Raw genomic sequence first — 15,585 nt, forward strand, 5'->3', positions numbered from 1 at the left:
CTCTGAATAGCTGGTTGTGTCACATGCCATCTCGTATAGTCTCCGAGCTCTGTGTGTGGTCTCCCCGTGGGATAAAGTGCTACCTTTTGGAAGTTTGCAGAGCCGCTGCGAACAGTGCCTTGTGTCACAAGCTCAAGCTCCCATTTTGCTGTGGCAAAGAACATATAAATAGTCCGTATAAATAGTGTTTTAAAATTAAGTTGGAGCGGCACCGGGGTGACTAGGTAATTAGAATTGCCAAATACCTTCTCTTCTGTGAACGGCAAAGGCTCCGCATTCCTCGAAGGGGAGCACAGGCAGGCGTTTGAAAGCACAAGTTTTGTTTGGTTTTATGTTTTTTGCTGAATAGGACCAGCACACGTCTATTTACTACTTCTGGTTAATCAGGAATGCTTTGAATTGTATTAATGCCGGCATCAGCACTGGGGCACAGAGCATTTCCATTTTGGGATGCATCTTTTGTGCGCCAGCACTGGGCCTCCACAGAGCTGTGTCAGGCCCAGCTTTGCAGGGATTTTTTTTTTTTTTTAAATGTATGTGTGCTTGTTTTTTATAAATAAATATTTGATAAAATGATCTCACTGTCATCTTGGGGCTCTCTCCTGCTCCATGCTGTGCTGCCTGCAGGGAGATAAGGGATTTTTTATCAGCCTGCCCTTCCCTTCTGCCTTCAGGAGATTTTGTGGAGCGTAGGAGCTGCTATGGGGCAGTTTATGTATGGGGAATATCCCAGTCTCCATCTCATGAGGGGGACAGAGTGGTGCCTAGCACATGAAATTTCCCCCCACCCCCATCTAAAGGGGGGGAGTCAAACCCCACACCAGTCCAGATGGATAAGCTGAATGCTGTACTTTCAACCCATTTTTTAAACAGCTTGACAAAACCAAGCCATCACCTGCATCAGTTCCTGAAAGCCTGGGCTAATTCGTGATCAAAGAAAAACCCTTTTTCTTTGCAGAAGAGCACTAAATGCATTCCAGTTACAGGGGGGTGCTGGCAGCACTGTGCCCAAGCTTTGTCAAAGGCTAAATTGTACATTCTGCATTGAAACATGCCCAGTTTAATTATAAACAAGGCAGCAACAGCAGGCAGGCACGTTTCCCCACTAGTCAGGGCAGACAAACTTGCCAGCGTGTAAGCCTTAGAGATGAGATCAGGTCAAAACCGGTGGTGTTTGTCATCAGACATGGACACTGGTGCTCTCCTGGTGCCTCCTCTGGGTTCAGTTAATAACCTATCAGAGCTGGCTGCTCTGATGATTTTAATGGGCTGCAAGTCATATTGGCAGGATCAGGCCTTGAAATGGGAGGCATCAAGACCGGGCTGGGGAGCATAAGACCAAAACTGAGAAGAGAATTGTTTTATTTTCATTTCCAGAACTGAAGCTTCTTCTGAGGCCACTTAAAACAGTTGTGCGTATTCAGCCAAAATAAAAACAACTGTTTAGTGTTTAGGGAAAAAACTGATGTGCTGTTGTGGCAGCATGGAAGAAGATAAATAAACCCCTTGCTTAAGAGTCTGAACTTCGTTTGATTTATATGCACCACTTTATTTAGTAAAGAAGAGGCTCCTATAAGCAGTGGAAAAAATTACAGCTAATTTCTGAAAGGCAAAGTCAGCAGCGAGTTTCAGACCGCCACTGCTTATATTTTGTTTCCAAATTCTATTTTGGAATCTGATAATTGAAACAGTATTTGCTGAGCTGAGTTGCAAACACAAATCTGTGCTTAAACCCTTTCTCTGGTGCTCCTGTCTGCAGAGTTATTAAGAAACCGAGGAGATGGAGAAGGGTCTGTTTCAGAAAAGAAATCGCATGTGTGAAGGGAAGGGAATTCACCTGCACGTGTTTTGGGGGCCAAATGCAACTTCTCTTCATCATTTAGGTCCTGGGTTAGGTGTCTCACCACAGGGTGAGCTGGGGATGTTGTCACAGCTGAAAAAAAACCTGCTGTGCACAGTCAATCCTATCTGATGTAGGTGCGAAGGAGGTATTGTTTGGTTTACTGAAGTTCAGGTTTCTGTCTATTCCTGCAGTCTTGGATCAGTAAAAGCGCTGAAGCCGATGCTAACCTAAATCTGTTCAATGTGACAGAACAAGATGAAGGAGAATATCTGTGTAGAGCCAACAATTTCGTAGGCATAGCCGAAAAGCCATTTTGGCTCCACATTCGCAAACCGAAACCAGGTAAACCATAGACTCTGTCCCAAGGGCCTGGCAACTGCAAGAATGAGCTATAACATTTTTAAGAATCTAGTGATTAAAATTACTATTCATTTTGTATTATACCCTGTCAACTGACGCTGAATGGCTTTATCTTATTTCCTTGCTAATTTTTTTTTTACAAGAATGTAACGCCTATACAGCAATTGCCATGGAAAAATTCCCACAATAAAATGACTGTCAAATTTTGCTATCAACTCTTCATACTTAATTCCTTTCCCTTCCTTACAATTGAGTGCTGATAACAGAATTGCATGTTAATGACCTCTGACGTTCAAAGCTCTGAAAAACCAAGCTGTTTCAAGCTTTTCACCCATAAAACTGATATCATCAGTTCTGTCCCTTGGAGAAGTAATGGAGAAATAAATATCGACATTGGCTCATGCAAGCGAACATGTTAACTAAAGAGCGACAGCAGTCTCGTGGGCTCTGGGTTTTGACTCCAGCCTGGAGGGTTTGGCTGCTGTGTTGTTCAGTGCCACTGCAGGAAAGTTCTTAACAGGAGTTATACTGCACTATTGAGAGCTGTGTAATCGACATATGGCTCTGAGATGCCCACTGAAGAAATGATAAAAAATTATAAAATTATATATTTTTTAATGAACTCATGAACCAAAATGTTTGTATATTCCTCTGATCAGCACTTGAATCTTTCCCCACTACATCTCCCCTCCTTTATCCTTTCTTACTGTCTTTCTTCTCTCTCCTCTTTCCTCCTTTCTTTCCCCACCCCTGTACTCATCCTACTAACCCAAAGTCAGTCATATTGTGGGGGCAATTTTTCATTTGGATGCTTTTGCTTGCATGCTTCTTTAGTGGGACAGAGTAAGAACCTGGTGAAGGGAACTTTTTTTGTTTGTTTGTTTTTGACTACAGGTTGCAGAGGGGAATGAATAAATAAATGTGGAAGATGGGCCATTGGAAAAAAAAAATAAAAAAAAAGAACCACTTTAATCTGCTTTTAAATTTGCCTGTGGTGTCCTCACACTTGCTGGGAATGTGGCTTATTCTCTGTTTTCCCTCTTTCTATATGTGTGTGTTTTTTTTCCCTGTAGACGGCAGGTGTTAACACAACGGATAAGGAGCTAGAGATTCTGTACTTGCGAAATGTTACTTTTGAGGATGCTGGGGAATATACTTGTCTCGCAGGGAATTCTATTGGGTTCTCACATCACTCTGCTTGGCTGACGGTGCTACCAGGTATTTCCTTCTGTGCTGGCTTCTCCTTCCCTCTCCAGGATGCCTTGATGTTTTGCTTTAGAAATGCCAAGTTCCCGCAGACCACCTCTTTCTTGGAAGAGGGGTGTTTTCCGGGGAGGGATTTTCTGCAGACCCCTGTTGCATACTCGCAGATGACTCTTTTTGCACTGCATCTAAAATTTAAAATAATTACAGTAAATAAAATATTATAATAAATTAAATATTAATCAATATACTAAATAAAATAAAATAAATAAAATGCACGGGTTTTGGTTTTTTTCCTTTTTATCTAGATAGCAGGGAGATGTTCACAGCCTCTTTGTTAGGAGACTGTTAGGTGCCAAAATAAGGAGCTTTGTCTTCTTACACTGCCAGTGAGAGAAGGAAGCCTCCCCATGAGATGATCCAGGGCACCTAAATTGGACATGGATTGTGGATCATCTTATGAAGGATCCTTTCTGTCTGACCTCATATCTTAACCTAAAATTAGATGCATAAGTGTCTGGTGTGAGTACACCCTTCCCTGCCTGTAGCATTATTTCCACTTCACGGATGAGCAGGCCAAGATAGTGATCTCAAACAGAAGGTCAAGGAGAGTCATCTGCAGACAGAGCACAGGAGTCCTGGCTCCCAGGGGCATTGCATGCTGCCTGCTCCAGCTGGGATTGATGAAAGCTGCAGTGGGCTTGAAACCCGAGGCCAGAGTGACCTCAATTTTGTGGTCCTTTCATGTGCAAAGCTCTTATTGACAATAAAGCCAGCACAGAATATGCAACAGAGGGATCTGGTCTCCAAAAGGGGGAATGAGACTGTGCTGCCCCTTCACCTGCAGAATCTGCCTCCGACTACAGGGCAGGCTTGAGCATGGTCCAGAGAAGCACTAGCAATATTCATATTGAATCTCATATGTGCTGTGCCTTGCAGAGAGTGCAGAAACAGAGCTGGAGTATGTTCAATAGACCCTTACTGAAAAGGCATGCAAAATCCTGGACAGCCCACTCTGACTCACCCAGTCATAGACCACATTTGGGTCCATCTCACAACACATCCATCTCATGATGTGTTTAGGAACTGGAAACTTTGGCATTTCTAATCTTGACTTTATCTGTGCGGATGGTTTGGATGTAATCGCTTTTACTGGGGCTTAAGAAGGTCTCCTCCACGCCCGACCCTGCAGCTGGTGGGATCTGCTGATCTTTCCTGTTTATTTGCCAGCTCTGTAATAGCTGATCTGATCCTGTTTCTGCTTCTGACATCCACTGGATGAGAAATCATTTCCTTTGGTTAGAAGACTAATGTTTCTGTTATTTTGAGAATCTCACGATATTGTCTCAACCGACTGATGCTCTGTTTTTACAATGTATGAATTTACACCTCTTACTTTATCAACGAATAAGCAGGAGAAAACCCACCAAAAAACCTGAAGCAGAACTTTATTTTGAAGTCAGACACAGTGAAGGACAGCCGTCTGTGCAGCAGCAGGCCTCCACAGAGGGGGTGCAGGATACAGCCTGTCTGGGGAACCTCGACTTGTAAACCCCCATCCACGCTGTGGGAGGAGGGACGTGGAGCAGAGAAACGAGACAGTGTGAGCCAAGGCAGCAGAGCTGTGGCACCAACCGTAGTGCCTGGTCCCAGGAGATCTGGTACCCCTTTCTCACAGGAAGGGATGGCTGTTTGGCAGGATCAGGCCCTCCACAGCTGCCACACAGGCTGGTGCAGCCCCCAATGTCACCGACAGCCCCTTCCCCATGTCCCCCTGGACACAGCCATACATGACCTGACACGGAGCCTGCTGCTGCCAGGGAAAGGCTCCTGCTGCTTGCTGAAGGGGCTGCTCAGTGGTGGACACGATCCATCAGTGAGCTGCCCACGCCAGCATGACTTCATTATAAAGTTTCCCACTGCTGACTGTTCCTCTGATGCCAGCATGCCTTTGTGGGACAGAAAAACAGTCCTACCATGGCCCCTTTCTCTGGTCTACATGCCCGTCCTGAAAGGAACAAGAGGGAAAACACAGCTGAGCCTTGCTGATCTCTAAATAAAGTCTTGCTAGCAAGTAGCCACTGCTGATGGGCTCATGCCATCACCGTCCTGGCTCACGTACCTCCCTGAACCAGACCTTCCAGCCTCTACCCAGCAAAACCGTTTTCACTGAATAATTAAGCAGATTGTTCTCTTGAGGCTTTTCCCCTGTGTGATGCCTTATTGCTGGGTGCTCTTTGAGCCCCTTGGTCCCTCAGGGCAGGCACTGGTCCAGTGGAAATCTTTGCTAGAGAATCTGAATGAGCAAAGTGAAGCAAACCCCAGTCCTGCAGCTTTTGCACATCCGAGGCATGCAGCTACATGGTGTGGATGTGTGGAGAAAGCAAGATCTGGGTCAGAGGGACAGCGCAGATGTGTGAAGATGCCTTCAGCCTAGAGCAGTGATTTTCAGTCTGTGGGCTGAATACTTTTAAAAACCAAAGGTTGCATCAAAGGGCAGTAAAATTACCCCAAAGAGGGCAAACTGAACTAATGTTTTAGCTACAGCCACAGGCAGAAAACCACTGGCCTGGGAGAATCCCCTCACTGAAGTCACTCAGCAAATTGGCATAGCTGAGCAAGTCCTCCCCAAATTCTTTGTGCAGCATGCGTGTGGTTGCCTGTGGGCAGCTGCCTGCCCTGTCCTGACTGCCATCTCTTGTCACCCTGCAGCCGAGGAGCTCATGGAAATGGATGATTCAGGCTCAGTGTACACTGGCATTCTCAGTTATGGCACTGGCTTTTCTTTCCTTCTCCTGGTGCTGGTCTTGGTGATTGTCTGGAGGATGAAAATGCCAAACAAAAAGGCCATGAACACCCCCACTGTACAGAAAGTCTCCAAATTTCCACTCAAGAGACAGGTAACAGAAAGTAGATACAAGATTCCTATTCCCCCCTATGGTATCCCTCTTTTTTTTTTCGTCCTTCTCTTTGAAATTTTCTCTCTAGGTGAGAAGCTCCACCAGAAAAACATTGCCCAAGAGGGACATAAATTGACTGCAGCCTAGAAGTGTAACCCCCTTTTATTCATTTCTGTACCAGTGGAGCAGTGGCAGGTGGCTGCTGACTGGTTCATGAGCAGCCCCCAAGCAGCAGCATTGCTGCTGCCCTGGTCCAGGAGGGGCTGGCATTACAGCTGTGGGTGCCACAGAAAGCACATCTGGCAGGGGAACAGTTCAGTCCAGGCGCCCTAATGGAACAGGGGTTTGAGGAGAAGGAGCATTTGTAATTGTGCTCCTTCCTGCTTTCACAGGGGTCACTGGTGAACCCAGAGCAGTTCTCATTGAGGTGACAGAGGGTCCTCTGTGCAGTTAGAGGAATTGCAGAAGGGCAGGAGCAAAAGACACCACGTGAAACCCCATAGTGAAGGATACGGATTTCAAGCTTTGGCTGCAAGCTCACAGTGGCTGTTTACAGTGCCAGAATGGAAATCACTCCATAGCCTGTATGTGCTGTGGAGATGAGCACAGAGCAACTGAATGGATCAGACCTCCTGCTGCTGGAGGGCACTGGCTGATCTGTCCCTTCTTTCCACAAGCTAAAAACCTGACCACAGATGCCTAAATGAGTGCATTTCTGCAAGGGTGGGGACATTTCCTGGTTAGAAATTTCCAGAAATGTGTGTCCATGGGCAAAGAGAGCTCAGACCTCCTCAGTGTTCCATCTCAGGCACTGCCTGCCCTGGGAATACAGTTGGCAATAACACTTCATTTGCTCTACCCAAGCAGGTGTCGCTGGAGTCCAACTCTTCCATGAATTCCAACACGCCCCTGGTCCGGATCACGCGTCTCTCCTCCAGTGATGGGCCAATGCTGGCCAACGTTTCCGAGCTGGAACTGCCTCCAGATCCCAAGTGGGAATTGACACGTTCTCGGTCAGTCAAACCCGTGGGTTGGGGTCTCTGTGCCTGCTGGTGGTGTAGCCACACCAGTACTCCCATAACATGCCTGTTTATTCCTCCTGCAGCCTGACCTTGGGGAAGCCTCTTGGTGAGGGGTGTTTCGGCCAAGTGGTGATGGCAGAAGCAATTGGGATTGATAAGGACAAGCCCAACAAGGCCGTCACAGTTGCTGTCAAGATGTTAAAAGGTATGGGGAGTCCACAGAAGGCAGAACAGCATATTGTGATGGGATTTCCTCTGTTTGCCTCTCTTTTAAGTCTTTCATACAAACAGATACAGTAGAAGAAAGCAAGAACTGCCTTTCTTCCCCTTCGCCCCTATAGTCTGGGGGTGAGGGCTGTCCTTGGAGAGCAGGTAAAAGTGCAAATCCCATCAGGAAGAGGGACTAGGAATTACACCAGTTCTCTGCCAAGGGGTAATAGCATCCCCGAGAAGAAGGGGAACCCCCTTCACTTCTAGCCAGCTCCACGAATCAGCCCACTCCTTGCTCCTCTCATAACCTGTTCTACCAAAAGCTTATGCAGCAAACTCAGATGGGGTTTGCAGAAATTTGGTTGACAAACCCCTTCTTGAGGAACTTCATGGAAAAAACTCAATCCCAAACTTGCTGGAGCAAGTAGGGCAGGTGCTCCAGCAGTGAGCAGTGAGCAGCCTGGGCTTGAGGTTACATGGAGTGACACTGTAAAAACAAGTAATATTTCTTATCAGAAAAGGATTTGTTTAATTTACATTTTCTTCAGTTCATTCTGAAGCTGGGTTTGGAAGTAGGAACATTTACATCTTTCCAGATCAAAGCATTCTTTTGGGAAGGTTTTCCCCCATTTTTCTGCTTTTGCAGAAAGGTTTTTCTACTTCTGTAGAAAAATTGCAGTTTTCTTTACAAAAAATACAATCCTTCATGTAGCCACTCTCCCAGCTCTTACCTTCCACCATCATTTACTCTTTGCCCATGGAGCTGAGGGCAGGAAACTACCAGAAAAGCATGTACCAGGTACCAAAACCTGACTTTTTTTCTGTAATACTTGCTAGGATGAAACAGAAGATGAAAGGCATTATTGATTTCCATATGAACATTTATCTCCACTTATTTGTTCTTTTATCTTTTTTTGTTCTAATGGTAGTAGATTTTGGTTTTATTTTGATTCTTCTTCCTGAAGTAGAACAAAACCAAATACAGCCATATTTTGAATATTGTTTCCACACCAAAGCCCCACAGGGCTACACAGCAGTTGTAACTACTGTAAGTAGTAACTACTTCCCTAAACAGTTACTTTTTTCATGACTTTTTTTTACTTTCCTCTCCTTCCTTCTCCAGATGACGCCACAGACAAGGACCTTTCCGACCTGGTCTCTGAGATGGAAATGATGAAAATGATTGGAAAGCACAAAAACATTATTAACCTCCTTGGTGCCTGCACACAGGATGGTACGTAGCAGAGCAGCCCAGTGCTCACAGGGTTGTGGGTTTGGCTGTCCCCCCATGTAATTACTCACTGGTTGTCCAAAATACCCCAGATGAGATTTTGGTGGTCAGCTCTTCCTCTGCTGGACACGGATGTGCCCTTCTTTGCAGGACCGCTCTATGTGTTGGTGGAATATGCGTCAAAGGGGAACTTGCGGGAATACCTCAGGGCACGTCGCCCCCCTGGCATGGACTATTCCTTTGACACCTGCAAGTTGCCCGAGGAGCAGCTGACGTTTAAGGACCTGGTTTCCTGCGCCTACCAGGTGGCACGGGGCATGGAGTACTTGGCATCTCAGAAAGTGAGTTGAGAAACATCATTTGGTAGAAACTTCCATCAAAGCCACGTATTCAAAGGCAGGCTTTGTGTATGTGGAACAACCTCAGGCAAAGCACTGCAGGCTTCTCCCTTTAGAGACCAGACTCTTCCCTATGAAGTGTCTTGGCGTTTTTGCTGGAGGCTTTTCCCTATGAAGTATCTTGGGGTTTTTGCTGCAGTCTTCACCCATATGCAGAAGTCCCTGTGTGCTGGCTGCGTTCATGAACCATGCAGCTGTGCAGCCCTCGCTGTCACCTGCAGGACCATTAGTACCCCCAAAATGCCTACAAAACACAAGCAACCCAGTCCTTGATGCCTTTCCTGACCAGTTCAACCTCTACCACTGGTAGAGGTAACTGAGCTGTGCAGTTCTGAGGCTTGGGCAGCAGTGGTCAGGGTGAGTGTCACGCCGAATTGTGCACTTCCACTGCGGGAGATGTTAGATTGGACAGCAGTGAGAAGCTGAGTGCAGCCCTGTTCCCCTCACCTCCTTTCTGAGATCGCTAAAGATGCAGAGCACTCACAGGGAAGCTGAGATCCTGAGTGTAGCTCATGTGTTTGCAGCTGTCACGAGCACGTGTAGGCTCAGTGGGAGCAGAGCTGGCGGTGGATTTGGCTCGATGCATGGTAGTGCCCAGGATGCTCCCAGGGGAGTACTTTGCTGGTGCTGAGCCAGCTGCTGCGTTTGCTTACATCATGCCCTGGGATTACTCCTGATTTACCCTGACATCAGCAAGTGGAGAATCAGGCTTTGGTTCACCAAGCTGTGCCCCAGCCAGCATGGCCTTTCTGTGAGCAAGGGAGCATTGTAGCAAGAGCAAGTTCAGTTTCAGATGTCAGATGTGTTTGTCCTCTGCCTGTAGTTCATGGTGGGTGGCTCATGGCGGCTTTAAACTCCCTTTCTGCACAGTGCTGACTGATTTAGCTTCTTTGTCAGCTGACAACTATGATGTTGGGGGTTGGACTAGGTGAGTTTTAAAAGTCCTTTTCAACCCAAACCATTCTATGATTCGATGTATTTTGGATGTATTGGGGATATCTGAATGCAAGGATTTTTTCCCCCTCAAACATCAGCCTGCACTCCTCCTCCTGGCTTCACGTCCTGGTAAGTGCCCATAGAAGGGGAGAGTTGGCTTTCTCATCTGTGCATCCCCTTTGAAGAGAAAAGGCACGTGCATGGCTGTGTCAGCACTGAGGCTGCTGATTAGGTGTTGCTAAGAGGTGGTTCCCACTGAGCATGCATGATGGGGCGGTGACACAGAAAGCCAGGAGTTAAGCAGTGCCCACAGCTTTATGAGCTCGGGAGTCAATGAAACGGCAGCTCATAAACCACACGGTGCTGCCGGTTCCAGGCGCGAGCAGCTAACGAGCCCTTATTTATTGACTTGCTCACCTTCCACAGTGCATTCATCGCGACTTGGCAGCCAGGAACGTGTTAGTCACCGAAGATAATGTGATGAAAATAGCTGATTTTGGCCTCGCTAGAGACGTTCACAACATTGACTATTACAAGAAAACCACCAATGTAAGTACAGCGCTGCCGAGCACACGCAGTTCTCCTTCTGGCAGGGAACTCGGTCATTCCTGCAGCAAGTGGCCCTTGTCCCACGTCTCTCTTTCTGGAGAGGTTTAGGAGGAAGAAACCTGATGGGGACCTCACCTAGGGAGGGACTGTAGATAAACTGGTCCAAGGAGTCTATACACCATCTGTTTTCTTCCTGACAGATCCTGCTTCTGTCAGCAGCGGGTTGTGAGGTCTCAGCTCTGGCCAGGAAGCTTTAGACTAAGAGAAACAGAAGTTTCTCCCATAGGGGAATGGAACCTTTTCAAGTCTGCTCCAGTACTGTTCCTTAAGGTCCCAAGGGGCCAACTTCTGTCTCACTAGAGCCCTTGACAGAGGAACATTACTTGTTGTATACCTGGAGCTACCTGGTTTTCGTGCATTTCTCTTTTTTACATCCAAGTTCCTTGACTCCCCTGCCAAGAGTGAGAAGATGGTCCAGGCAGTCCTTTGAAGCCCACTATGCCCATACTTATCCCCTCCAATAGTATATCAGAAATCTTTCTTAATTACCAGAATTTCTTAATCATAAATTAATAACAATTCTTGGGAATTTTAGTCATAGATCAGATGGATTTTCCCTGTTTGACCTGTGTTGGACAGCTGAAAGCATAATCCCATTTGTGTATTCCATCTCTTGTTGTCTCTCTCAGTGAGACAGTAGGTCAGAAGAGGACAAAGTTCCCCCATAGCCAAATTATGGCTTAAACATGAAACAGTTCTTTCTGACTCCCTCCAGGGGCCAAGCAAAACCCCAGAGAATTATGATTAATCTAGTCTTTCCCATTTCATATTTCTCATGTGACAGCCTGTGTTTATGACCCTGATGTAGGATGGGATCAGACCTCTTCTCTTAGCCTCCAGCAGGATTAGGATTTGTTTCTTAGAGGATGTGGCCCTTGCCTTCACTCTTTAGGAGTTCCCTTCAAGTTGAACCTAAACTGGGTTTGGATTTGTAATCAACTGTTTCTTCCAACCAAAGAGACAGAAAGTGTTGTCCCATACTCTGCATCTATGAGCAGTGGATGCTGTTCCCATGCAAAGATTTGGATGCACTGATACGTTAAACCTGCCTTGGCAGTGAAATACAGTCCTTGACAGAGAGCATTTACTGCAGAGATTGTCAGTGAAGATCCAGGGATCAAATGCTCTAATCTGTTTATATGTGGCCAGTGCTGCTTTGCCCAGTGACCGGGAAGGCAGATGTGGTTGTTAATGAAAATGTTTCAAACTGGATTAGAAAAGAAGATTCAGATGGTGCCGTTGTGGCTGGGGAAATAATGCTGATGGGATGTTCCCATTGTCTTCCTAATTACAGGGTCGGCTGCCTGTGAAATGGATGGCTCCAGAAGCCTTGTTTGACCGGGTCTATACTCACCAGAGCGATGTGTAAGCAAACCTACACTTTAAAAAAAATAAAATAAAATGACAGGAAAATCAACACCTATAGTATCTTACAGACAAACATACTGCTAAGCATGACCTGGGGCGCCTGAGGATGCAAAAACATAGGAATCAGTTCCAGGCTGCATCTTCGCACACGTGGTTTTGTTTACCGTTATCTGGTTGCTTTCATCTGAGGATCTCTAGTGAGCTGCTGAAAAATTATTGGAAAGCAGGCAGGGATTTCTTGTCCAGCTTATGGATGAGGTGATTCATCTGGCGGTTGAAAAATATTGTGCTAAAAAAAAAATCTCCATGAAAAAAAATCACCCTCGACATCCTCCACACTTTGCCCCAGAGAGTTAACGCTTCAGTCAAGTATGTGGAATGAGCTTGAAATACTCTGTCTGCTGTTAGAATTGATCAGAGAGTATTCAGCAAATATATCCCCAGATTAATTTTGCCACCTTTATTTCCTTTATTTTTCCTAACCCTGTCTAGTTTTTCAGTGCCTCTGCACAGTAAGCAAACAGCAGAGCCCGCCTTACATGTAAGTCGGTATCACATCTGAATTTTGCAAGGGCCGAAGCAGCTCCACATGCACACTGGAATTTTTATTGCAATATTTGGTCAATAATGGCATTTTTACAGTCAACCCGCCTGCTCCCCAAAGCTCACTGCTTACAGTTGCACAAACGAATCTTATTCTATTTCTGTAGTTTTCCCATACTTTGGCTTTTATTGATCTTAAATCATAGTTTCCATGCTTAGGTAATGCTGCAGAAGGCATGACAGATAAATCAAAGCTAGAGAACGGGAGAGTGAGTGTGCATGAAAGCGAAACAGAGACAGATAATCCCTGTTTTTAAAAAGAAAATGAAGAAGGCAGAAGATATTTTTGAAAAAGAGGACTTTTAACCAGAGCACAGCTGCAGGACTGGAGTGTGTAACATTAGTGCTCCGCTGATTTTTGTTGGGGTATTTTTCTCCCGGCTTGGCCAGTGAAATGAGTGTTGTAACAAGCAAGTTTTGGTATCAGCTTGCACAATTAGTGGCCTGTGGTTCCAAGCCTGCAATTCAGTGAAGCCATGCATGAATAATTTGATTTGTTCCATTCAGTGGAGCTGGTGGAAGACCTAACAAAGAGCTGGGGGTGATAGATGGGCTGTCACCTATCTGATTAAATGCTCATTTCAATTTCAGACTTGGTGCCTGGGATTTCTTTGCTATTGAGTTGGATCAGCAGAGATCTCCAAGTAACTAGTAAAAATGGCCTAGGCAATTAGTCATGCTATTGATGACTTTGTTAGCTATGCATGGCTGCACAGAAATAAAGCCAAGCCAGGAGGAAAGGGATATGGGGGGATGCTTGGAAAAAAAACCTCATTGAATTTTAAAGATCTTTCTTTGGTTTCCAGCTGGTCCTTTGGAGTGCTACTATGGGAGATCTTCACTTTGGGAGGGTCTCCATACCCGGGAATTCCTGTTGAGGAACTCTTCAAGCTCTTGAAGGAAGGCCATCGGATGGACAAACCTGCGAACTGCACCCATGATTTGTGAGTGTGTGGTGCTGGCTGACCTTCTTGCACCGCTGACCCTTCCCTCTATGGCCAAATAGTGTCCTAGTCTGTTTGAGCTGTGGTTTGAGTTGTTGGTGCATCCCCACTGCAAAATTTTGCAGCCATCTCCAGGTAGACTTACCCATCCCAACTCATTTTGGCTCAGCTCATGACTACTGAGCAGCGTACGGCGCCTGACCTCATTTGGTAGCTGCTGGTTGGGGGTGTAGCTCTGATGTGTCACCTTCAGGACAGGTCCTCCTCCTGCTTGGAGAGCACAGTCATGCATGAGATGATCAGTGATGAGGGTCACGGCTCCACAAAACCCTCCTCTTTCCTCCAGCCGGCCACGCACCGAGGCCACCATGATTGGGGTTGTGTTGGCCATTAGCTGTTCTCTCAGGCAATTTTGGGGTGGGTGGGCAGGCGGTGGGTGCTGCATAGCCCCACCAAGGTGACTGTCCCCTCTCCCCTCTCACGCCAGGTACATGATCATGCGGGAGTGCTGGCACGCCGTCCCGTCGCAGCGACCCACCTTCAAGCAGCTGGTGGAAGACCTGGACAGGGTCCTCACCGTGACGTCCACCGATGTGAGTGTGGTGGGGCGGGTGCAGGAAGGGGTCACTCGGTCCCTGGCGGGGGGCACTCGCTGATGGGTCTGTCGCCCTGGCAGGAGTACCTGGACCTCTCGGTGCCCTTCGAGCAGTACTCGCCGGCTGGCCAGGACACACACAGCACCTGTTCCTCAGGGGATGACTCGGTCTTTGCACATGACCTGCTGCCCGACGAGCCCTGCCTGCCCAAGCATCCCCCCTGCAACGGTGTCATCCGGACGTGAGGACCCCCGGCGCAGACGGATGGACGGATGGGCGGGCGGACAGAGTGCCCACAGAGGTGCGAGTGTGGGGCGCCGAGGGTGAAACCGTAGTGAAGGATCTTCAGTGGAACTGCGTGATGGTGCCCGGAGATTTGTGTTGTTGACGAGCTGTTCAGGGTAAAAAAAAAAAAAAAAAAAAAAAGATTAACTTTTTTTATAAATTTTTTTTTTTATTATTTTTTTTTCTCCCTATTGCTGTATGAAAAGTCAAGAAGCACTGTTTGGCCTGAAGGAACTAATCTCTTGCCAAGATGATCTATCGTAGATGATTTTTTTTTTTGTTGTCGTTATTTACTTTTCATTTTTTGGGGGTTTTTATCTTTACTACGCAGAATGTTGAACCTGGGGGGTGCTGATCTCCCAGCCTCCGTGCTTGCGTTTCGAGTGCCAGAGTAACCGTTCTGTGCCTGCAATAAGAAGAAGAGAAAAAAAGAAATCTTCCTTTAAAAAAAAAAAAAAGAAAACAAAAAACACACACACACAAAAAGGTGTAAAGAATGTGGAAATTCTTGGCTTATGCAATCTGTACATGAACCTTTTTGGTGGAGCTGAAAAGCCACTTTGCCTGCAGGGATTCATATATTTATAAAAATATCTATATTTTTGTTGTCGTCGTTTTTATAGCTTCATGATCGTGCTACCCAGCTACATAGAAGGAATCCTTTTTGGAAGGAGAAGAAGAAAAAAAAAATAAAAATTAAGTAAAATGCAAATTGTCACGGAGAAATGAAAATAAAAATAACAAAAAGAGATGGTCAAGTCACCTGAAGTGTCAGCGCTTTGGCCCTTGCACTGGGCTGGGAGTGATGGGGCCGTGCCAAGGCAGGAGCAGACCTCAGGGATGAGCAGAGACCCCGTGGGGTCCCTGGGGAAGAGAGCACCACCCATCTGAGAGCAGCGGGGTACCCTGAGACCTGGCTCCTGGGTGCCCAAACAGCATCTCAAGTCACATCCTGGCCTCTGAGAACAGCCATTTTTGGGGGGGGGGGGGGGGAAAGAAAAATCTTGCTTTTGGTGTTTGCCTGTTTTTGCTTGCCAAGGGTGAGTGGGGGGAGCAACTCCTCCACCCACCCCTCGA

General features: G+C 46.5%; 1 protein-coding gene across 5 annotated transcripts in view; it reads left to right on the forward strand.

Moving 5' to 3' along the window:
* FGFR3 (fibroblast growth factor receptor 3) overlaps positions 1 to 15,492 on the forward strand; it is a 53,482-nt gene extending 37,990 nt beyond the window's left edge. The window contains exons 7-17 of one of the 5 annotated variants that reach the window (XM_027662681.1): positions 2,035 to 2,185; positions 6,119 to 6,312; positions 7,174 to 7,319; positions 7,412 to 7,533; positions 8,662 to 8,772; positions 8,920 to 9,110; positions 10,530 to 10,652; positions 12,007 to 12,077; positions 13,490 to 13,627; positions 14,115 to 14,220; positions 14,304 to 15,492. In XM_027662681.1, coding sequence (XP_027518482.1) covers positions 2,035 to 2,185; positions 6,119 to 6,312; positions 7,174 to 7,319; positions 7,412 to 7,533; positions 8,662 to 8,772; positions 8,920 to 9,110; positions 10,530 to 10,652; positions 12,007 to 12,077; positions 13,490 to 13,627; positions 14,115 to 14,220; positions 14,304 to 14,468 — 1,518 coding nt within the window. In that variant the 3' untranslated portion in view covers positions 14,469 to 15,492. Of the gene's footprint in view, positions 1 to 2,034; positions 2,186 to 3,276; positions 3,422 to 6,118; positions 6,313 to 7,170; positions 7,320 to 7,411; positions 7,534 to 8,661; positions 8,773 to 8,919; positions 9,111 to 10,529; positions 10,653 to 12,006; positions 12,078 to 13,489; positions 13,628 to 14,114; positions 14,221 to 14,303 lie in introns of all 5 variants that reach the window. The other 4 variants (XM_027662682.1, XM_027662683.1, XM_027662685.1 and 1 more) reach the window with 4 other exon arrangements.
* Positions 15,493 to 15,585: the final 93 nt, after the last annotated feature.

Source organism: Corapipo altera, unplaced genomic scaffold (assembly GCF_003945725.1).
Source record: "Corapipo altera isolate COAL_440 unplaced genomic scaffold, ASM394572v1 95, whole genome shotgun sequence".
NCBI classification, from domain to species: Eukaryota; Metazoa; Chordata; class Aves; order Passeriformes; family Pipridae; genus Corapipo; species Corapipo altera.